At 38.0% G+C, this 25,412-nt stretch overlaps 1 protein-coding gene across 1 annotated transcript in view; it reads left to right on the top strand.

Moving 5' to 3' along the window:
* The window catches only part of pelo (pelota mRNA surveillance and ribosome rescue factor), a 220,382-nt gene that overhangs the window by 167,601 nt on the left and 27,369 nt on the right, over positions 1 to 25,412 (top strand). The window contains exon 10 of the mRNA XM_090373555.1: positions 23,869 to 23,975. Within this exon, the coding sequence (XP_090229681.1) occupies positions 23,869 to 23,975 (107 nt within the window). The remainder of the gene's footprint in view (positions 1 to 23,868; positions 23,976 to 25,412) is intronic.

Genomic DNA, 25,412 nt, shown 5'->3' on the forward strand with positions numbered 1-25,412 from the left:
ACCCTAATTCATGGCTTTTTTTTCAACAGTGACCTGTACTTGTTAAGTAATTCTGCCGGTCTCCTACTCTTAATATCATTAGTGCCAACGTGTACAACTATATCACCTTTTGTGCACTTAAAAGATGATATCTGCTCTACAACGTCATCAACCTTTGCCCCTGGCAGACATACCCTGGTCCTGTTCCACCTATCCTTTTTACAAAGCATGTTCCCCGTTTCCCTGACAATGGAGTCACCAACAACTACTGGTTCCTGTGGGACCAGCGCATTCTGCCTTGGGGGTTGCCGCTGTGTTGCGTGATGACCAAGTGCAAGCTCTGGCGTTGATGTGGCAGTTGAGAGCTTGATGGGCCGCTCAATTTAAATCCTTCGAGGGCATCCACCCTGTCCTTCAAGCTCTCATATAGGCCCATAACAACGCTGAGTTATCGCCTGATTTCCTTACACTCCTTACATCGCGCACACCCAAAGACATCCCCCATGGCAATATCATGTCCCGTACCCAATTGCTCCACAAACATCAAGCAAGCAGTGCATTTTAAAAGGCTGTGATTCGGAGGGCAACTGCCCCCCTCAGTTCTCCCCTGTGCCACAGCACTCACATTAGCTAGAGCCTTTTGCTTTGCTTCTCTGGTCTGATTCATGATTTCGATTTAATTTCAATAAAATTTCAATTTCAGTACCAAATTATAACCCTAAACTTGTATTCCAACACAGTTATAACACTATATATATATTTTTCAGTATCGAATATTATCTACGAGTTCCGTTTATATAACTTCCGTATCAAGTTATGTATTAATTAATTATGGGGGGGGGGTCAGTTGTACTCCAAATCATAGCCTTATGAAATGTACAGCTTGTTTGATGTTTGCAGAGCTATCAGCAATGGGACATGATATTACCAAGGGAGATGTCTTTCTGTGCTTGATGTAAAGAGTGTGAGGATAATAGCCACCAGTCTGTTTCATCAAGTGGTGATTACATCTGCTACCATTAATCTGTGGTGTTGTAGCTTTGTTGCAATTTGTGTGCAATACACCTAAATTGATTGCTAATATGTCATCCTATGAAGATTCCTTGTTGGAAGTCTCTAAGTTCAGTGCCTCAACTCATCTACTGCATTTCACTCCAAACATGAACATTGGCATGATTCATTTTTTTAAATATCCACGAACCTCATGAGCTCTCCCAGCAGCCTGTGTGCATTTTGCTTGGAGTTTTTCTTGTCAGGCTACTGTTGTCCTTAGGTCTTTTTTGTCTCCACCACTTGAGTTTGGTGCCATACAAATCCCATGTCATTCTGCAATTGTTGCTATTCAAATGCAGTACCTTGCATTTCTCAATATGGAACCTCAACTTCTATTTTTCAGCTGATCCACTCAATTTATTCAGGTTTGCTGGAGTCATATATATTGATTACTGCCATTAACTACTTTTCCCACCTTTGTATCATCAACAGATTTAGATATTAAACTTGATGGGTCTACATCAATATCTAAATTAATATTAAAAACAGCAAGGTATCCAACATTGAATCCTGAGAGACCCGCACTCATAACATTAGCCTGCGAAGAGAAGTAGACATTAATAGCTACTAATCAGTCTCCTGGCACTTAACGGTCCCTTTATCTAGTGGCACACTATAGCCATAGAAGCTGATGCACCAGTAAAATACCCAAATCAACCAACCAACAATTTATCTAGAGCAGTAACATGCCACACTACTCTAATTTTTTCAACAATCATTCATGTGAAACAGCTTCAAATATTTTACTGAAATCAAAATCTGTTATGTAAAAATTAATTTTTGCATCCAGTTCCCTTGCAACTATGCCATAGTAAGCTAATCAGATTGGTTAAGGGGAGATTTTGTGTTACCTCTGACTAGCTACCATGAGGTAGTCACAAAGAAATTGAGTGCAAAAAGGAAAAACATTCAAACTTGTTTACACAGTGAATTTCTGAGAAAAGATGCACTTTTCAAAGCTGCCAAACTATAAATTGCAACAAGCAATCACTAGTGAATGGCACTGAAAAGAATACAAATTTTTTTTTAACTCCTTAAGAAAAACAACTTCAGAATCAAACTTCTGATGCAAGAAATTCTAAATGGACTAAAAAAGCTGATGACTCAGGCAAGTTTTCCTCACAAGTATGGAAAGGCTATTCATGTTCCTTTCCTCTGTCTTGAATAAGTATTTTGCTTCTTCCTTTTAAATATTATAGTAATAGTATTTGCCATATAGTGCAAGAAAGCACTGTATGGCAAAAGAGCAAAAAAACAAACCCCCAAGTAGATAAGGAAATGCAAATTATATGCTTCCCTCCTCACACAGGTAACTATCCAGTTGACTTTGAATTCATTCAGACTGTTGACATCGACTAATTGCAAGGGCAATTTGTTCCAGCAATCAACGACTTGGTGGTTAAAAGAAAACTTCTTACAATCTAATCTAAACTTCAACTCCTTTAGTTTGAATTTATGGTCCCTAGTTCTGAAATTCTTTATAACACTAAAAATTTCACCTTCATTCGTTTTAATAATCCTTCTCAGAGCCTTATATATGTCAAACAGATCACCTCTTAGGTGCCTAGTTGCCAAGTTCTGTAGCCCACATATTCATAGCCTTTCCTCGTATGATTACCCATTTACTGATCTCACCATGCAAGTTGCTCATCTCTAGACCCTTTCAAGAAGCTCATTTCTTTTTTTTTTTTTCAGATGAGGTCTCCATATTTGAACGTGGTATTCCGAATGTGGTCTTAGAGTTGCCGTCCAAAGTGGGATCATGACCTCCCTATCTCTACAGGATAATGTTCGATAAATCATCATTAGGACAGAATGAACTTACCTGGCTGCCTGTTTACACTTCTCAGAAAACTTCATCTGCCCATATTCTCTCAGCTCCCTTCCCTCCTCTAATGGCAAAAAAAAAAAAAAAAAAAAAAAAAGAGCACAACTATTTTTATTTCAACACCACCAAGTGTACAATTTATTTGGTGGTTGATAGTCCCCAAGTGTAATTAAGACCTTGTATTTAGCAACATTAAAACATAGCTGCCACTTCTGACCATCTTTGAAGTCTGTTCAAGTCATCCTGAAGGAGCACTGCTTGGCACTGATCATTAACGACTACCAATCTTTACGTCAACTGCAAATTTTGACCCCTTTGCTGATATCATTTATGAAAAGGAAAAACAACAGTGTTCCAAGAACTGATCCTTGAAGCACACTCCTGATGTTACACCAATCTGAAGATATATCCATTAAACACAATTCTCTGCCTTCTGTCTTGCAGCCATCCAGCAGTCCTTAGAATCTTACCAGTAATCCCAACCTGTTCAAGCTTATACACTAACCTCTCGTGAGCGACCGAGTTAAATGTTTTGCTAAAATCAAAATTAAATTTGTTGAAATTATTCCCTAATTCCAGCTCATGTGTAACTGTCAAAATACCATACTATGTTAGTTAAGCATGATTTTGATTTACCCTTAACAAAGCCATGTTGTGTGTCCTTCAGAATGCCATATCTATTTAAATATTCCTGGATTGCACTGTTAATCATTGCCTCTAAGATTTTTCCTACCACTGAAGTCAGACTAACCCTTCACTCTTAGAATAGCCTTTATGTATTGACGATACGTTGGCACTTCTCCAATCCAAAAGAATCTTCCCCGAGTCCAAAGATGCCCTCATGATTAACCTCAATGGTTCAATACGCTTCCTGGCAGTCTCCCTCAAAACTATTGGATATATACCATCAACTCTGGGAGCCTTACTTGCCTTTATGCTCAAAAGTTTTTCTAATAAACAGTCATCTGTAATTACGAAATCAGTAATATGGCTCAGCCTCTCTCTCTCTCGCACAGCCCCCTCTTAGCATGGCATGTCTTTTTTCAGTAAGACAGATGCAAAGTACCTATTCAATTCTTCTGCAACATCAGTTGGGTTATCTGACTTTCCCACACCCAGTGCACAGGGGTCTGTGTATGTATGTGTTCTATTCACATACATGAAAAATTCCTTGTTCCCATTTTTTGCTCTCTTAGCCAATGCTTTCTCATATGCAGCCTTGGCCTCCCTATCTTTATTTGTTGTACTATTTCAGACCAACTTGTACCTGTTGTAAGCTTCAGTACTTTTCATTGCTCTGTAACTATTCCACGCTATTTTTTTTTTGCTCTATTTCACCAGCCAGCTCTGCAGTCATCCATTTCAGAATCCTCCTCCTTCTGCAATATTTGCTTAATTGTATACAGTGGTGCCTTGGATTGCGAGTAACTTGGTCTACGAGTGTTTTGCAAGACGAGCAAAAATTTTTAATAAATTTTAACTTGATAAATGAGCGAGGTCTTGCAATACGAGTACAGTCAGTCCTCGTATAACACGTGTTTACACTACACGAATTGGATCATACACGATTTATAAATACGCGAACGATAGCTTATATAACACGAACCGAATTCGCTTATGCACGATTCGCCTTTGTGTTTACAAGAAATGGCAGTCAAACGCAGAATCACCCCAACCGAACGCAACACGACAGGAATGAAGAGGAGATTCTGAAAATGTATTTGTTTTTTTTTTTTTTTTTTTTGTGTATCAGTGAAGGGGAAAAACATTTTGCCATGATAACGTAAAAACCCACACAATTCCAGCTATCGGTATAATCACAAATGCAATTAGATCGAGTTTACTTCCAATTTATAACAGATTCCACTAGCAGGAACGTAACTGGAAATTGTTTTTATTGTTTTATGGTAGTAACCACTAGAAATGTGCTTTAGTAAAATGTTTTTTTTTTTTTTTTTTTTTATGAAAACCCCAAACACGAAAGGTATCAAAACCTATAGTACTTAGTACCGTGCATGGGTTGAAGGAGAAGTATGGGGGGGAGGGGGATGCCGGAAACTTTGCTCTAGAGACTAAACATGGGTTTCACCACTTCAAGCCTCCAATAAGCAAAGTGGTGGTAAAATGTGAGGTGTTAATAGTGTATCTCTGCCTTTACGGTGTTGTTTATTCAATTGCTACACGCACACAGCTTTGTTTATGTGTATCAAGTGTGCCCCCTCATTTTGTAATAGTGTGAGCGATGAATCTGTTTAACAACAATGCAATGTCATATTTCTGTGAAATCCTCAAGAGGAGGCAAGTGCCATTGGAGAGGTTCCTTATTAAAGTCGCACAAAAAGAAAAGAGTCAACAGATAGCAGTGATTCCGGTAGTGACAGTGAAAGTTGTCCTACCATAAATCCGATTGCTTTATGTATATTAAATTTAAATATTAAAAATATGAGAAGGTATGTATGTATTTTGTATTAATCATTTTTACAGTATATGAATATTTTTTAGTTTTGGAACAAATCATCTGGGTTTCCATGATTTCTTACGGGAAAATTCGCTTTGATATACGAGTGCTTTGCATTACGAGCACGTTTCCGGAACGAATTATGCTCGCAAACCAAGGTACCACTATATATGCATTCATGGCTTCTGTGATTTTTGCTTTAAAAGTATGCCATAATTCAAATGTATTTGCCATACCTCAGCAATCTGCTCAATTCATAGATGCCATATAGTGCCTTAAACTGCCAAAGTCCCCTCTTCTGATGTTAAAACCTATTCCTTTACCTTTAACTACTGTGACATCTTTCTTCAACTTCCAACTGATGATTGCATGATCACTTCCTGACAACGGTCCTTGTACTTCAAGCCCCGTGATGCCATTTGATTCATTATTAATGATGAGGTCAAGAATATTCTCATTCCTAGTACTTTCTGTAACGTGTTGGTACAAATGAAAATCACTTAGTTTATTTTAAAAAAATTTTCCCTATGTTTAGTTTCCCCTCCCACTTATTCCAGTCAATCCAGGGCAGATTAAAGTCAGCCATAATAAGACGTTCATGCTTCCTTGCCCATTCCATTTGCATGTAAAGACTCTCGTCATATTCTTCACAATCTTCTGATGTTTAGATTGTGTGAATGTTTGAAAATCCGAAGTTAGTCCTGAGCTGGATATCATCATTCTTCTCTTTCTTGGTGATTCCCTTTTACTTCTCTCTCTCTCTCAGGGTAACTCAAATTTTTTTTGGCTGGTGCAGCATAAGCTTCAGGCTTCCTTGCACTATATGTCTAGGAATAATAATCATTACTCCTTGATATGTTAACGAATGTGGTATGTAGATTTGTTATACTAACAGTTGTTAAATATTTCACTTTCCTTTTTGAAATTGATAATCATAACAGATAAAAAAAAAAAATAATATCAAAGGAGAATTAAGACTTAGTCATCGCAGCTTTAATGTCAAAAGTATCAAATCTGAAACTAGGACAAATATTCTGTTCTTTTGTTTAGTGAGGAACTACTTTATTGCTGTGTGTCAGAATAGGTTGTGCCCAATTTCTCATTGAAAAATGATGTTCTTATAAATGCTGTTGTAGCATAAATTTCATCAATTGGCAGTTTATCTTCCTCGAATATGAATATTTTGAGGACAGGTTTCCACTACTTTTAAATATCACTGAAAAATGACATTTGGTAGTATCAGTTTCTGTTGACTGCACTATATCCACCTACTGGAGGCTCTTATGAGGGAAGAAAGAATTGATTTACAGTAGGCCTTTGGAGAACTGGCAAATACAGAAGAAAACTTGAAATGTAATAGGCTATCTCAAGTCGTGCTTGGAATTTTAGCAGTACCTCATAGCGGTGCTGAATGTGAGAATACATTTAGTCAATTGGGGGGAGGATAAGAAAACTCATTTTGGATTTTTAAGTTTTTTCGATGAACCTTTGGAAATGCTCTTGACAGCACGCCAGTGTTATAAACAAAACTGCGAATCATCATTTCTGAAAAGGGCAAAGTCTGCCACAGTGCTGGTACCATCCTCGAAGCAGTGATAATCATTTGGTGGTGTCCAGTAAACAATCTAAACAGAAATTTACAGATAGAAAACCCTAGGGCTGCCTCTATAGCCAGGTGGGCAGAAGCAGCAGTGCGTAGCACACGCTTCTTGATTAGACTGGGGTTCGAGCCCGTGACCACCAAATATGGAGGATGCGGAAAGGTCAGGGAATGACCACCGCATATCCCCGGAGCAATATAATAGCATGCCCCAAACTAGAGCAGCAAAGCAACGGGCACAAAGTGGCAGGAGTGCTTTGACTCGGGGGAGAACTGAGGGGGGCGATTCTCCAACACATCACAGCCTAAAAAAATGTGCAACTTGAAATGTTTGTCGAAACATGATTTGAATGTTTGTCACCTGATTTCATGATAAACATGAAATCAGGTGACAACTCAGTGTTGTTATGGGCCTATATGAGAGTTTGAAGGACAGGGTGGATGCCCTTGAAAGATCTAAATTGAGGGACCCATCAAGCTCTCAGCTGCCCACATCAACGGCAGAGCTTGCACTTGGTCATCACGCAACACAGCGGCAGCCCCCAAGGCAGAATGCACTGGTCCCACAGGAACTAGTAGTTGTTGGTAACTCTATTGTCAGGAAAACGGGTAACATGCTTTGTAAAAAGGATAGGTGGAACGGGACCAGGGTATGTCTGCCAGGGGCAAAGGTTGATGACGTTGTGGAGTGGATATCATCTTTTAAGGGCACAAAAGGTGATATAGTTGTACACGTTGGCACTAATGATATTAAGAGTAGGAGACCAGCAGAATTACTTAACAAGTACAGGTCACTGTTGAACAAAAGCCGAGAATTAGGGTTGAATTTGAAAGTGTCTGCAATTCTACCCAGACACAACAGGAGGGAGTATATGATGAGAGCCTTGTCGATCAATTCGGCCCTGGAAAGATTGTGCAAGACTCAAGGAACAGAATTTTTTTCAGCCTGGTCTGTACTTGTTAACAGGAGAGATTGCTTCTACAGGGATGGGATACACTTAAATAGAAAGGGTGCAAGAATATTTGCTGATGCTATTGAGGCAGTGTTAGGTGGGTCGGAAAACTGATAGCTTGGGGGGATACAAGGACTAATAGTTTAACAGTGGCCGTAGGCAGAGGTGAAGGTGATTTCTTGCACAACTTCTATTAGAATAAGTAGTGACCTGGAGCGAGGGGTGTTGGGGGTTTCAGGGACGGATGGCAGTCATCCTGAAATAGGTGGGTATATGGAATGTGTTAGGGTAACTAGGAATAGGAATAGGAGCATGTATACCAGTGCTAGAAGTATAGTAAATAAATTTGATGAATTTGAAGTGTTGGTCAAGACATCAAAGGCGGATATTGTTGGGATAGCAGAGACATGGGGTCACACAGATATAAGAAATGCAGAACTGGAATTTGGGGAGCACAATGTGTACAGAAAGGATAGACAGGATAGAAAGGGAGGAGGTCTTATGCTGTTAATTAAGAAAAACATAAAATCAAAAGTGCACCCAGTTGATATAGGTGAACAGTGCACTGTTGAGTCAGTTTGGTGTGACATAAGCACTGCGAAAGCAAAAATAAGAGTAGGAGTGTGTTATAGGCCTAATGACTTCAATGAGTACAATGAACAATTATAGAGTAAAATAGAGTGGGCCAGTAAATCAGAATGTCTTATAATGGGGGATTTTAACTTCCCTGATATTGACTGGAACTAGTGGGTTGGTCACTAACACACTAGTCAGACTTTTGTCGATTTATTGGATGATTGTTTTCTGCAGCAGCATGTTCGAGAGGCAACCAGAGAGAGTAATACTCTTGATCTAGTTATCAGCAGTGATCATTCGTGTATTAAGAATTTGCAGATAAAGGAACCACTAGGTGGCAGTGATCACAGTGTACTGATGTGGGATTTACTTAAAGATATAATTACCAAGGGTTTTTGCTTTCGTAAAGGTGAGTACAGTGGTCTCAGACAGTTTTTAAATTCTGTACAGTGGGATAAACTGACGATGTTACCAACAGTAAATTCTAAGTGGGAAGCATTCAAGGAATTAATCGTGGATGCTACTAAAAGTTTCATACACATTAAGAAATATTGTTCAAGGTTTAGGCCTAAATGGTTATCAAATGAACTAATGAGACTTGTAACAGAGAAGAAAAATGCATGGGATGCATATAAATTATCGAGCGACTCAGAAGCCTATGGCAGATATAAGCTAGTCTGTAATCAGGTCACAAAAGAGGTTAGGCAGGTGAAGGCAGATTACGAGAAATCCTTGGCAAAAGATCCTAAGAAAAACAGCCAGGATTTCTTTACTTATATAAACTCTAAAAGGAAGGGGATGAATCTGATTGGTCCACTTGACATTGATGGTTCGACTGTTGATGATCCTGCTCAGATAGCAAACAAACTGAATGAGTATTTTGCATCTACATTCACACATGAGGAGTTATTAAGGTTTGAAAATGGCAGAAGGTAATCAAATTGTAGCAGGATACTTAATGATTTTGTAATAACAGAGAGCAAAGTGGAGGAGAAATTGTTGAAGTTAAACATAAGAAAAGCACCTGGGGTGGATGGGATCTATCCAGTTATTTTAAAGGAGACGGCAATACAACTAAGCAAACCCTTAGCCATAATTATGAGAGCATCATTGGACTCAGGGGAGGTTCCCAAAGACTGGAGATGTGCAAGTGTATCCCCAATTCACAAAGGGGGATCGAAGGGTGACACGAGTAATTACAGACCAGTTAGTTTAACTTCTGTTCCGGGTAAAATAATGGAATCACTGGTTAAAGATGCATTGCAGGATCATCTAGACAAGACTGCAGCAATAATTCAGACACAGCATTGGTTTTTTAAGGGAATGTCTTGTCTGACAAATTTGATAGGATATTATGATGTGGTTAGAAAGGAACTGGATGCAAAAAATAATTTTGATATCATATATTTGGATTTCAGGAAAGCTTTTGACACTGTTGCGCATGGAAGACTATTGTACAAATTGGAGCAGAATGGTATTAAGGCTAAGTTGCTACAATGGATAAAAGGATGGTTAAGTGGGAGAAGACAGAGGGTGGTAATCAATGGGTGCTGCTCTTCGTGGATTATTGTTATTAGTGGAGTCCCACAGAGTTCGGTATTGGGTCCACTGTTGTTTTGTATATTTATCAATGATATTTATGAAGTTATATCAGGCTTAATGTCGAAGTTTGCAGATGATACAAAGGTTGGCAGGGTTGTTAATGACAGTGTGCTCCTGCAACAGGATCTAGATATTTTGGGCAGATGGGCTAAGAAGTGGCAACTGAAGTTTAACCTTGACAAATGCAAAGTTCTGCATATGGGTAGAAGTAACCCCAGAGAAACGTACCAACTGTGTGGTACTACACTTAAGGTGGTAGAAAATGAAAAAGACCTGGGAATAATTTGCAGGCAGATATGAAGTTTTCTGAGCAATGCAGACAGGCTGCCAGTGCGGGCCATGGGGTTTTGTCAATGATATATAGGAATTTTGCTAGCAGGGAGAATGAGGTGATTATCCCTCTGTATAAGGCAATGGGCAGGCCACACCTTGAGTACTGCGTACAGGTCTGGAGGCCTCATTTTAGGAAGGATGTAGATTTACTTGAGCGTGTACAGAGAAGGGCAACAAGATTGGTGAGTGGAATGAAGGGATCCTCTTACCAAGAGAGGCTTAAGTTCTGCAAATTGCAGTGGCTGGAGACTAGGCACCTGCGCGGTGATCTGATTGAGGTGTATAAGGCCTTGAATGGGTTGAGCATGCTGAATTCTGATGGGATCGTTCCACTTGTTCAGATTACGAACCTAAGGGGGCATAAATTCAAATTAAGAAAAGACAGATGTAGAATAGATGTGTGGAAATTTGCCTTTAGCCAGCGGGTGGAACTAATTGCTGGAACAAACTTCGATCTGTAGTTGTGGAAGTTGATAGGTTGAATAAATTTAAGGAGGAACTGGACAGGCATTTGGAGGGAATGGAGTGATTTTTTTTTTTTTTGGCTGATGCTGCATGAGCTCATACACATGCTTTCTTGCATCACATGCCACTACTCCTACCACATTACTACTACTGCTAATATGGCCTTAGTTGCTAATGCTCCTAAAAACCAAACAAACAAACAGAAAACCCTAGATGTCTTAATGTTTGAAAGTGTGCTGTACTAGTGAACGATCCTATAGCTCTATCTTAAGCTCTTTTACAAGTATACACATTAAGTAAGTTTATATATATATATATATATTAATATTAATAGTTATATTAGTGATAAAAGGAAAGCAAGAAATAAAGCAAAGCAAGAAAGTTAAAAGACAATAACTAATATTTATGGGTTAATGCAGTTGCAAGCAATCATGCAATACACCCACAATGTCTATAGAATATCATTAGAAAAGTAAATCAATCCAATAATAAGAATACCATCAAGGACTTAAGAAAACGCAAAAAAAAAAAAAAAAAAAAAAAAAAATTATTATTATTATTATCGCTTTTTACCGACAATCTAGATGACTTCAACTGGGGCCAACCACCCAGAATGAAGGCAAAAAACGACAAGAAGTTCTCTGTTTCTGTGATGATCAATATATGCTAAGTAATTTAAATCTAAACCAAATATAAACCAGTATAGGCCGAACATAAATCGAATATAAATAAATCGAATGAAGATAATTAATTAAGAAAAATTTTGAAATATTAGAATCAAAGGTAAGAAATATAAGTAAAATATAAATGTAAGCATATATTCGATTTATGTTCGGCCTATACTGGTTTATATTTGGTTTAGATTTAAATTACTTAGCGTATATTGATCATCACAGAAACAGAGAACTTCTTGTCGTTTTTTGCCTTCATTCTGGGTGGTTGGCCCCAGTTGAAGTCATCTAGATTGTCTTTAAAAAGCGATAATAATAATTTTTTTTTTTTTTTTTTGCGTTTTCTTAAGTCCTTGATGGTATTCTTATTATTGGATTGATTTACTTTTTCTAATGATATTCTATATATATATATATATATATATATATATAAAGGAACAAAAGTGTATGTGTTTTGAAGATTTTTTCAGTGTGACTAATTAATTTTGTATATGTACCGATTTTCTTGAAATGTTAAAGAGATGTGCTATCATCTGTCAAATTTGTTTAAAAGCAGTTATAGAAACTTTTATATTTAGAGATCTGAAATCAGAATAGAAAGGGAGCTCTTTCGACAAGATTTGAGATGATACTAGCTTACACAAGGCAAAATTGAAGCAATTTTGTTGAAGCAATACTCAGGTTCAGTAGTTAATGAAACTGAAACAAATAGTATATACTCACACACACACACACACACACACACACACACACACACACACACACACACACACACACACACACACACACACTATGCTGCCACTTTATTAGGTACACCCCTGCTGTGCACACAAATGGTTTGGCCCACGATATTGCAAGTCACCAGCTGTGGATATAAACGCAGCAGAACAACCTTTCTAGTATCAGTTAAGCATACAAACCGTAGCAAGAATGGGGAAAAGGAGTGATCGAACGGACTTCGAACGTGACATGGTAGTAGGTGCAAGACGTGCTGGACAAAGCATCTATGAAACAGCAGTTCTCCTGAACTTTTCATGCACCACAGTTTCAAGGGTGTATCGAGAATGGTGCAACGAACAGAAAACATCCTCTCAATGGCACTCCTGTGGAAGAAAATCACTTGTTGATGAGAGAGGGCAGAGAAGGATGGCTAGAATTGTGAAAGCAAACAGATGGGCCATAATGTCGCAGATCACATTAGAATACAACCTTGGTGCGCAGAACAAAATATCACAATGGACCACTTGCGCACTTTGTCGCGAATTGGGCTACAACAGCCACATTGCATACCTTTGTTATTAATGAAGAACAAGAGAGCACCCCTTCTATGGGCACAGCAACACCAGCACTGGATATTGAGGATTGGAAAACAGCTGCTTGTTCTGACGAGTCGAAGTTCCTGGTGCATCATGTTGATGGAAGGCTCAGAATTTGGTGAAAACAGCATGAATCCATGGACACTACTGTGCAAGGTGGTGGGGGCAGTGTTATGGTGTAGGGAATGTTTTCTTGCCACACGGGTCCATTGATACCCATAGGTTCATGTCTGAATGCCACATTGTTGCTGACCAAGTGCATCCGTTAATGTTGACAGTTTATCCTCAGTCAGATGGTTACTTCCAGTAGGATAATGCGCTGGTGCATAAAGTCCAAATCATTATGGAATGGTTCCAGGAACACGACATTTCCTTTCTGCAGTGGTCCACTCAGTCCCTGATCTCAATCCTATTGAACATCTTTGGGATGAGTTGGAAAGGGCTGTTTGCTGCAGGCCTGCACCTCCGTCGAATCTCAAGGAACTGCATGACACACTCGTGTCTGCATGGTACTCCATGCCTAGACGAATTCAGGCTGTTTTAAAGGCTCAACTCGCTACTAGGTAGGTGTACCTAATAAAGTGCCAGCACAGTGTATATATTAAGTCAAATGGGCCTGTGGTACTGAATTAAAGAGTAACAATGCAGTGTATCCAGTGACAAAATTTTTAATAACTAAGTGTGGAGCTTTCAGGGTAAACGAACCCCTTCTTCAGCAAAAGATGTATACAAAATACTAACAAAATATAGACGTTAGATATAGAAATAAAATAAATACCAAGTGAGTTGCACACAGGCTTAGAGGGGATCCAATAACCTTGTATTTCAGATTTAGTAGAAGTCCGGTTGACCTGCCTCCCCAAAATCCACTCATGCACACCTTCTCAATGGTAAGCCTTGTTACGTCACATAGGTGGCAACGAACGTGTAGAGTAGTTCTCTTCAAGATGCCTGGTCAGTGTGAAGAGGAAAAGACCAAACCCTCCAGCACATGACAGCACGACAAAACAAATGGCCCTCATTCCCCAGCAGCTTTCACTACCCATCTTACGGCAGCAAGAGGATCAAAGTGGAAACAGGGTGCTAAGAATCTCTGGGTACGACCAGGCTGCCATGCACAGAAACTGAAGTTGGCCTGTTACAATGTAAGATCACTCATAGATGAAGACAGGATATTAGAGCTGGAAAATGAATTAGAAAATGTGAATTGGAATATCATCGGTCTGGCTGAAACAAGAAGAAGAAATGAATCACTTATAAGTTTATGAAGTGGAAATCTGCTGTACACCAATGGAAACAGTGAAAGGAGCAAACGTGGAGTTGGAATTCAAAAGTACATCAAGGGCGTCAAGGCTACTACTCGGGATTTCTAAGAGATACAAGCTAAAGGTTATAATGATTTATGCACCAACATCGAGCCACGATGATGTAGAGATTAAAGAAATGTACATAGAAATTGAGAGTCTTCTAGACGAGTAGAAAACCCACTACTCTATCATTATGGGGGGGGACTTTAGTGCTAAGGTTGGAAAGAGACAAAACAGTGCAGAAAGGGGAACTATAGGAAATTTTGGAATTGGTGAAAGAAATGAAAGAGGTGAAAAGACGTGGAATTTGCAGAATCATGTGGATTGTCAGTAATGAACACTTTTTTTTTCAAGAAAAGGGTGAACAGAAAGTGGACACGGAAGAGCCGAAATGGATTAACAACTAATGAAATTGACTTCATCCTAACTAACAGAAGATATATTGTGAATGATGTTACCGTCCTGAACAAGGTAAACGTTGGAAGTGATCACAGAATGGTAAGATGCACACTTGATGTAGACGTAAGAAAAGAAAGGAAAAAACCTCACTCGAGTAAATAATACAAAGGTCTTTGAGATAACAGAAGAGGAGAAAAAGCAGTATGTACTGGAACTTAAGAACAAGTTTGAGCTTCTGCAGACTGCTCAAGATCAAGATATTGATTAGGAATATTACAACTTTCTGAAAGTGATAAAGCCAAAGAAACCTATAAGTAAATAGAAATCCAAAAAAGAAAAAATTAGTCAAAAAAACACTTGTCATGATGAACCGAAGATGACAAATGAAGAGCAAGATAAACACTGACAAGGAGAAAATTGAGTATATTGAGTTATGCAAAGCCATTAGAAAGAGACTCAGAGGGGACATAAGAAGATTTAACACAAGAAAAGTAGAACAAGCATTAAGGGAAAACAAAGGACTTAAATCAGCAACCACGAGCAGTAATACAGAAAGACAAATGATACTTAAACTGAAGAATAGCGATGGTGTACTTATAAATATCAGAGAAAGCATAATTCAAATAGTAGAAGACTACTATAGAGAATTCAACAAGGAGGCGAGGGAATGATGCCAGCAATGGGGAAAATGGATCGCAAATTAGTAACACATACGACATACCCGATATCCTTCCTGATGAGGTAGAACATGCGTTGAATAAAATGAAGAATCAGAAATCCCTGGGGGAAGATGAAGTTACTGTAGAGTTGTTAAAATTGGGAGGAAGAGACATGTCACAAAAATTAGCAAGACTCTTCACAAAATGCATTATAAAAGGTGTGATGTCTAAGGAGTGGAATAATGCAATCATAGTTTTGCTGCATAAGAAAGGAGATAAATCAGAAATTGGAAATTATAGACCAATTAGCTTCTTATCCCACATTTACAAGTTGTTCACAAGGGTCATTACTAACAGATTAGAAAGAATACTTGATGAGAATCAACTGAAAGAGCAAGCTGGCTTTTGAACAGGATTTTCAACTATGGATCACCTTCACATAATTTCACAGCTAATGGAGAAAACAAATTAATATAAAACACCATTATGCCTGGAATTTGTGGATTATGAAAAGGCATTTGATTCCATACAGCATAAGGCAATGTTTTGGGAAATTTAAAGACAAGGCATAGAAAACCAATATATTATGATTTTGAAGAAAATATATATGAGAACACTACCTCCTTTATTAGACTAGACAAAGACAGTAGGAAATTTAAAATTGAGAAAGGAGTTCGACAAGGAGACACTATCTCCGAAGTTGTTTACAGCTGCCCTTGAAGGAGCTTTCAGAAGATTAGACTAGTTGCAGAAAGGAGTCAGTGTGTATGAAGAGTACCTAAACCATTTACGATTTGCAGATGACATTGTGGTCATAAGCCACGTTCCCAAAGAATTAGAGGAAAATCTTAGTCAGTTATGCAGAGTTAGTAAGGATTTTGGACTAAAGATGAATATGGCTAAAACAAAAGTATTGAACAAGTATGCCACAGAAAGGGATATAAAGATTGAAGGAGCAGTAATTGAAAAGGTGGAGTCATATACTTATCTGGGACAAGTCATTAGCTGTAATAATGATAAATGGCTGGAAGTCAAAAGAAGAATAAATTTCAGATGGACAGCATCAGGAAATATAGTCACGTACTGAGGAGCAATATCCCAATTTGTCTGAAACGTAAAATAATGAACCATTGTATACTCCCCACCATGACTTATGGAAGTGAAACTTGGGCAGTCACCAAAAGAATGGAAGAGAAGCTGAGAACTACATGGCGAAGAATGGAATGAACTATATTGGGAATCAGACTGTTAGATAAAAAGAGAAACACATGGATTCGGCAGCAAACTCAAGTAAAGGACATTTTTATCTAAACTAAAGAACTAAAATGGTCTTGGACAGAACACATAGCTCGAAGATATGATGACATCTGGACTAAGAAAATAACAGAATGGTACCCAAGAGGAGCTGGAAGACAACAACAGAGATGGATAAAATTCATGAGTTCGTGGGTAGAGTAAATGGATGGTCATTGCACAAAACAGAAGAAACTGGAAAGTTGCTGGAGAGGCCATCATCCTGCAGTGGATTGAAAATGGCTGATGGTGATGATGAGTTCCATGTGCTCTAATGCGCACATGGCTCTGTGATTGAACATTATTCACTATATTGGCGTTCGTTGTTGGTGCACAGATGAGTGTGGGTTTGCTGCCAGTGCTTGTCAAGTTTCAAGACTGTTGATTCCAAGGTATGGTGTAGCCTCGTACCCTTGCAGTAATTCAAGACTTTTGGACAGCATGATATGTTCAACAATTCTCGCCAAAGGTGGTGAGGGAAGTGTTGGGATTGGTCTATCACTTCACAGTTACGTCTGGGGTTAAGGTCATGATGAGGTGACCAGAAATGTTCCGTGATTGCCAAGTGTCAGTGTCATCTTGGCGAATTAATCTGTCATGATCTGCAAGGCAATCCTGGAGATGTCTAAAGCTCTCCCCTATATAGCAACTGCCGCAATCATTGCTAGTTCCACGGTATTCTACTCCACTACGTAAGGAGAGGGCGATGGAAGGGTTAACATTTGAAACCAGAGAACGTACGCTCCTACCAGGGAGCTGTACGCATTTTATGTTGTACTCACGGAGGATTTTAGAAATCTGGTCCAATGTGCCTCGATAGCAAGAAATATAGGCAGTAGGTATATTGTCACGTGGGGATGACGTTCTCAGATGTGTCATAAGCTCTTGTACTTGTAGCAAGCACTTGTCTAATACATATGTTGGGTACTCTACAATTGACTAGGTCAGTTCTTACTCTGGAAATCTGGGTGCACCTAGCTTTCTCTGAGCTGGAATGGCTCCAAGCTCCAGAGAATAGAGTGCGGTGCGTGCAGTGCTGTTTATATGGAAAGGGGCGTGGGCTGATCTGTAGTTGGTAAACTGCCTGCACCACATTGGCTTACGATACACTGAGGTTTCCAGGTGTGGGCCCACTTGTTTCACTAGAACCTCCAGAAATGGAAGGGACCCACTCGCTTCTAACTCTGCAGTGAACTGGATGAACAGTGATGCAGTTGAGGTACTCTAACAGTAGTGTCTCTGAACCGCGTGCAATGGTGAAGGTGAAGATATCATCGACATATTTGCACCACATTGCAATCGGTACAGGCAGGCTCAGGAATATCTGTTCATCTAATTCCTCCATGGCGATGTTAGCACTGACGGAGCTGACAGGGCCACCCATAGCCATACTGTGTATTTGCTTGTACAGGGAATCGCCGAAGGTAATGTAGCTACCTGACGGGCACAGGTTGAGGACAGCACAGATGCCCTCTGTGGATAGCGATATTTTGCTCGGTAGACTTGGATCATTCTCCAGAAGTCGCCTTGTGCAGCTAACGGCCTGTTGGACTGGAATTGATGTAAACAGAGACACAACATTGAAGGACGCCATGATCTCGCTGTTGGTGACTGTATGGACAGAGTTTCCCATTAGAGTTATAAGGAGTCATGCGATGTACTTAGACAATTCATGTGTAGGCACGTTGCAGCAGGACACAATTGGTCGGGTGAAACACCTGGCTTGTTAACCTTAGGTAGGCCATAAAATTGTGGAAGTTGGCAGCTCAGGGCATGCAAAAGCCACAGAGATTTTCCCAGATTTGAACCATTCGTAGACTAGTTTGTTGACGTTTGACTCTAGACATCCTAGGACTTTGATAGGTGGATTAATTACAGGCTCATAACATTGGGGTCCTGCAGTAGGACAAGGGCCTTCTCCAAATACTCCGACCAGTCTAATATAACAGCACGACATCCCTTGTCAGCGGGATGTACGACGGTGGTGTTGTCTTTTCTGATGGAGTTAAGTGCAGCGTGCTGTCGACAAGTGCTTGCTACAAGCACAAGAGCTTATGACCCATCCGAGAACGTCATCCCCATGTGACAATATACCTACTGCCTATATTCCCTACTATCCAGGAACGTCGGACTAGATTTCTAAAATCCTCCGTGAGTACAATATAAAATGCATACAGCTCCCTGGTAGGAGCTTACGTTCTCTTGTTTCGAATGTTAACACTCCCATCGTCCCTTTCTTACGTAGTGGAGTAGTATACCGTGGAACTTGCAATGATTGTGGCAATTCCTATATTGGGGAGAGCTCTAGATGCCTTCAGGATCACCTTGCAGAACATGACAGATCAATTCACCTAGGGGACACCGACCACTTGGCAATCGCAGAAACATTTCTGATCAACACACCATGATCTTAACACCAGATGCGATTGTGAAGTGAATCGACCAATCCCAAAACTGTTTCTTTCCAATGGGTTCAGTTTTCTTGGATTGCAACTCCAATTTCACCAGAAATAACTTTCGAGTAAGTCATGGCACTTTTTGAATTTGTCCAGCCAACAAAAACTGGCTTGAAATATTTTATGTCCCATAAAAGATGCATAATCTATATCCTTTTTTTTTTATTAATTAATGCCTCTATCTACACTATTAAGCACTTCCACTTTTTCCACTATACTCAAGGATTTCCTTTTAGATGTTGTAAGGTTACTTGCACAGCAGCTAAAACAAAACTGATTTAGGGACAAATTGTACTTGCCATCTAAACAGAGACAGGTGAAATTTAGCAAAAGTGTGGATTACTCATTTCTGCCAAACAACAAATCAATTTCCGGGATAAAGGAAAATCACTGTCTCCTAATTCTCTAATAGGGTGCTTACAGTAGAAAACACGTTGAACAGACCCAGTGTCCATGTCGAGAATGTGCCTTAATCTTTGCCAGTGGCTGTGGACATAGATAACAGTTGACCAGTGCGACTTCTTGGTACAGTAAAGGCAGCCGTATAGGTTTTATGGGCACCACTAAATTGTGGAATGCTCTTAAGCCCTTAATTATATCCTTTAGCTCTTAATACTCTAGATACACTTTATCTCTTAAAAGCTAAAGTGATTAATTCTTAATCCTTTTAGCTCTTAATTTGTGTTTTCTACCAAGTCAGCTCTATTTCCTAAAGGCCAGAGGTGTGAACAAGACATACTGAGGTCTCTTGAAATCAGTTTGTTATATGGAAATTTTCTTTGTTATACGGAAACTATTTTCAGTGTAATGACCAGGGGGAAATCAAAATTCACTACAAAAAAAATTGTATATAGTTTTATCAGAGATAGAACTATATACAATTTTTATTAGTAAATTAATAAGAGGAGTTTACCTCAATATAGTACGTGGAACACTTCCGTATGATACCCTCCAGAAATTAAAACGGAAAAAACGAAAAAATCGACAACTTACCGGTACATTAAAGTAAAATATAAATAATTAAAGTAAAATTTCCGAGGAAGGAAAATCGTTTTGAATATTTTCGTTAGATTCTTTTAATTGCGTTAATTTGAATTTTAATTGTTTTGAATTGATTTTGAATTGTGTTAAATTGATTATTTAATTATTTATATTTTACTTTAATTATTTATATTTTACTTTAATGTACCGGTAAGTTGTCGATTTTTTCGTTTTTTCCGTTTTAATTTCTGGAGGGTATCATACGGAAGTGTTCCACGTACTATATTGAGGTAAACTCCTCTTATTAATTTACTAATATTATTATCAACGTAGAACATATTGAGTATTACAGCTCTGATTCATACTATACAATTTTTATACAAATATCTATGTACAAATAGATAAAACTATATTGTATATAGTTTTATCAGAGATAAAACTATATACAATAATAATTAAGGAAGAATTAGACAAAATATTAGGAAGTGGTTAGTTGTTGTGGGAAGTTTCCTCTCAAATGCTGTAAAACTTGCTTCCTTGCATCGTTTACCGCTAGTAACACTAATTTTAATTTTGCTACAAATAACTCGATAATTTTTTGTTTTGAATTCCAAATTGTGTTCATTGTTAAATTCAGTAAAAATAAATTCATCCATTTTCTTTTTATCCACAAACTTTTATTTTATCCTCAACATCTAAAACTTTTCACTTTAGCATTATCATTAGCACATGATGCAAGAAAGCAAGCTTATATAGCATCAGCCAAAAAAAAAAAAAAAAAAAAAAAAAACACTTATTTCACCCATCCACTCACTCCAAATGTTTGTCAAGTTTGCCTTGAATCTATTTAAGCTATCAAGTTCTACAGCGACAGATGGAAATTTGTTCCAGCAATCAACCACCCGCTGGCTAAAGGCAAACTTCCACACATCTATCCTACAACCTTCTTTTCTCTATTTGAATTTATTGCCCTCTCCGGCGATTATTCTGAGCAAGAGGAAGAATCCCATCAGTATTGAGCATGCTCAAACCATTCAAGGCTTTATACACCTCAATCAGATCACCTCTGGCAAGAGAACTGTGCCTCAATATGGAAGGCAACTTGCTGTCCATTGTAAAAGTGCTGGACTGCATAGTGTCAAAACCACATCTTAATCTTTGCAACAGAATGATACAAACTGAATGGAATTCAAAATGAAAACAATATACCCAAAAAGTGGTTAACTACACACATGAATTTAGAAAATATTTTTCTTGAAAAATATACTTTCAAGATTGTCAATTTCTAAGAGCAAGTTGCTTCCATATTGAGGCACTGTTTATGGAAAAAACAATTTACAGTAATAAACAGGTCACAAGCTTAGTTACATAATGAAAACCTCTCCTATACATATATAACACCAATAAGGGATGTCAAATCATCACATGTTCCTGTAGGTCTTTGATTTCATGACCTACATGAGGGAGCTGCATATGCTTACCTTTACCACTTCCTTCACAATTTACTGTACAGTGATATAAAATGTGACAATGTAAAATAATTTCTGCACTTTCTTTTAAAAGAAAGACCAGAAAAAATTAAATTAAAATAGACAGTGATTCTTAATGTAGATTTTACTGAAATACATCACTATGCAATATGTGAAAGATAACTGTAAAAAAGAATCTACTTATAAGGTGAACTCGTTTTGCTAGTCAATTCACTGGAAAATTTGATATTACAGCTGAGGTATGCAATTTTGAAATGACATTGTGACCAAAGTAAAATGGCACAATTTATATAGAGATTTTCTTAACTGACTTAATTGTGATATTATAACAGAGTTGTCATTATGTCTGATGTCATTTTAATCAAATTTGATTGTTGAAAGTCAAACTTTGTACACCTCTTTGGCCATAAAGTATAAAGAGAACAGATACATTATTCTGTGTGTCCAACTTGTTTATCAACACATTTTTGATCATTCCAACTTGTATTCACTGTGGTAAAAGGATGAACTCTGCTGTTGAAGCTAGCCAGTCATTGTTTTTTTCAGCTCTTTGTGTATCCAAATAGAAAAAACTGGTTGAACCAAGTTTGGGCTATTGCAAGATGAAGCAAAACTCTCCATTCTAGATCTGTGTCATATGGGCAGTATGTGAAAAAAAATGGCAGTATGTGCCATTATCATGGTGTAATGTGATTTAGTGTCCTATTAGAGCCTTAAATTCTTCTGACATCTTTTTTATGGAAAACTATAGGTGGCATTGAGTAGATTGTACAGGCAATGGCAAGAGGTGGTTTACCAAGATTGTCAGTACAAGAATTAGAAGGAAAGTCAGATGCCAGTAAATTGGCTTTAACTTTAGCTTTACCAGGTAATACCTCCATCAGGTTTTAACAGATGGAGGTATTACCTCCTAAGTATAGCTGGGCAAAAGTTGCATTTCATAGCTCTGGCAAGAGACCAGAATGTTTGACTACCATTTCGACAAGAAACAAATTTTCTACTCTTAGCCTGTTAAAAAAAATCTAATTTGGTTTGATTAATAACGCTTTACAGTTGTTGTAAGCTTTAGTGAAAGCAGAAAATGAACCTGAAGGTTTGGATGCAAGCAAATTGCAATACACAACATTCTTATCTTTAACAGCCTTAGGGTGCCTCCGTAGCTAGGTGGTCAGGAGCAGCAGTGCGTAGCACACACTCCTTGATTAGATCGGGGTTCGAGCCCATGACCACCAAATACGGAGGATGCTGAAAGGTCAGGGAATGACCACCGCATATCCCCGGAGCAATATGGCCTTAGTTGCTAATGCTCCTAAAAACCAAACAACAACAACAGCCTTAGCACATTTATTGGAAAACCAAGGTTTAGATAAAGGACAAAATTTTAAAGTGAAGTTTGGAATCACTGACACAATCTGTGCAAACATTGACATCAGAAGATTTAAAACAGTAATCCAACGAAGGAAAAGAAGAATAAAAATCATGCAGATCATCCCATTTCATATTCTTGTAATGCCAAATTTTAATGCAAGTTTGGGGAAGCACATGAGAGAAAAACTCCATTATAGAAGAGACCAAGTTGTGATCTGAGTTGCATAGAGGACCATTACTCACCCTGATTGTGTACTCTAAAGGGTTTTGTTTGTGAGAAAAAGATCAAGAGTGTTGGTTGTGTGGTTAGGATTGTCTAAGTATTCTGGTAGATAAATGAACAATCTGTGTGAGGACATTAGTAATTGAAAAAACATCAGCATTTCATCCAGCTGGAGTTGTGAATGTTAATATTGCCAAGGAAAATTACCTTGTGTTAGGAAAGTTGGATTGGAGAAAGCTGAGTTTTAAAGAAAGGCAATCAGAGTTTGTTTATTAGTAGAGCTGAGAGACCAATAGAAGGAATGGATGAATTTTACAGAATGGGTTAGAGAGATGAGAGAGAGAGAGCACCCTAGCTGCTCATACCTGAAAGAATGTGATAAGCTTCAGGGACCAATTAAACACAGATCAACTACAAAATGTATTTGAAACAAACTCCAAATGTACTTGAAACACAGGTCATAAGTATTTCTAAGTATAGGTCCAACTTAGTTTCTTTCAGCATATTAATATACTGAATGATATTCTTCAGTGCACTGATATTCATGTTATATTAACGAATGTGGAAAAATCGTATTTTATAGAGTTTTAACTTTGAATTTCCCACTTAATTATAATCTAATTAAAACAGTACTTTTTTTTAACCAAAACATCAACCATTCACCCATCAGTGAATTAAATAACTTGTATTTGATTTTGAAACTAAAGGTTTTGGACATATAAAACTATGTTATTATTGTCCATTATTATTGTTAATCTTATTGTTAATTAAAGCCTATATTCTGAAAATATGCACTGTTTTTTTTTTTTTTTTTTTTGTTGTGTGATTTTCATTACTTATTATGTATATTTCTTTTAGATGTAATGATGTTGCACAAAGAAAGCAGTATGTTTCTATGGTAGACAGTGTAAAAGAAAGTGGTGGAGAAGTAAGACTCTTTTCTAGCCTTCATGTTTCTGGAGAACGTAAGTATTATGAAAATTGCACTGTGGTTACTTGGAAGTTAATTGTGCTTCTTATGAAAATCAGAAAGTTGTATGTACGCAAGAGTATCAAAAACACTTTCCCCATTGAAAACCTATTACATTAATGGCTCGAAAATGAATATGTAGTGTTTAAAATATATTTAAAAATCTAGTTTGGGTTTTTATACTTGTAGTAGTAGTCATAGCAAATGGTGCAAGAAAGCAGTCTTATATAGCATCAGCCAAAAAAAAAAAAATCCTACACAGTTCACCCATCCGTACCCTCCAAGTATTTGTCTGGTTCTCCCTTGAATTTATTCAACCCGTCCGCTTCCACAATAACAGAAGGAAGCCTGTTCCGACAATCAACCACCTGCTGGCTGAAGGCAAACTTCCACATATCTGTCCTGCAACCATCCTTCCTCAACTTGAATTTATGCCCCCTCGTGTGTAGTCTCAGCAAGTGGAAGAATACCATTAACATTCAGCTTACTCAGTCCAGTCAAGGTTTTAAACACTCAATCAGATCTGACTGCAGGTGCATGCTCTTGAAATGCAATTTGCAGAACTGAAGCCTTTCTAGGTAAGAGCACCCTTTTGTTCCCTTTATCACTCTGGTTGCCCTTCTCTGCACCCATTCCAACAGTTCTACATCTTTCCTAAAGTGACGCCTCCAGACCTGTATACAGTACTCAAGATATGGCTTAACCATGGCCTTATACAAAGGGATAATGACCTCCTTATTCCTGCTAGCAAACTTTCTGTATGTCATTGACAAAACCCCATGAGCTGTCCTGGCAGCATGTCTGCACTACACAGTTACCCCCAGTTCTTTTTCATTCTCTACTAACCTGTTTATAAACACATTGTATAAATTCTAATTTAGGCTGGTGGGATAAATACAGCAAAAAAAAAAAAGGATAAAATATTAGCTTACATTTTTATTAGTTTGGAGAAAATTTATTTGATAGCAAAGTAATTATTTAATGAGAAAATTATATTGTAAATCTTTTGGCATAATAATAATAATGTAGCAATCTGATGACTTTACCTTTTGTAAGCTCACCATTATTAATATATTCTTGAATGTCATGGTATATTAATATACCATGACACTCAAGAATAGGAAAAGTAGTTTTATTTGTTCATAAATATGAACAGGAAAAGAATAAACCAGATAGAATCTGTGTCCAGTAGAAATGGCACAACCATAGATAATACAGCAGATATCTCTGGTGAACTGTATAGATATATTGTATCTATATTCAAAGTAGAAAGTCCCTTATTAGGTGAGGAATATTGTTATAAATATACCTTAAACATTCTAGGATATGTGCTGATATTACAGAAGAGAGCCTAACAAAATACTGAGCTCGAAAGTGGCTAAGGCCTTATTGATGGTATTTACCCAGACATACTGAAACAGGCTGCAAAGGA

This window comes from Mastigoproctus giganteus, chromosome 5 (assembly GCF_048544385.1).
Source record: "Mastigoproctus giganteus isolate SK-2022 chromosome 5, ASM4854438v1, whole genome shotgun sequence".
NCBI lineage: Eukaryota > Metazoa > Arthropoda > Arachnida > Uropygi > Thelyphonidae > Mastigoproctus > Mastigoproctus giganteus.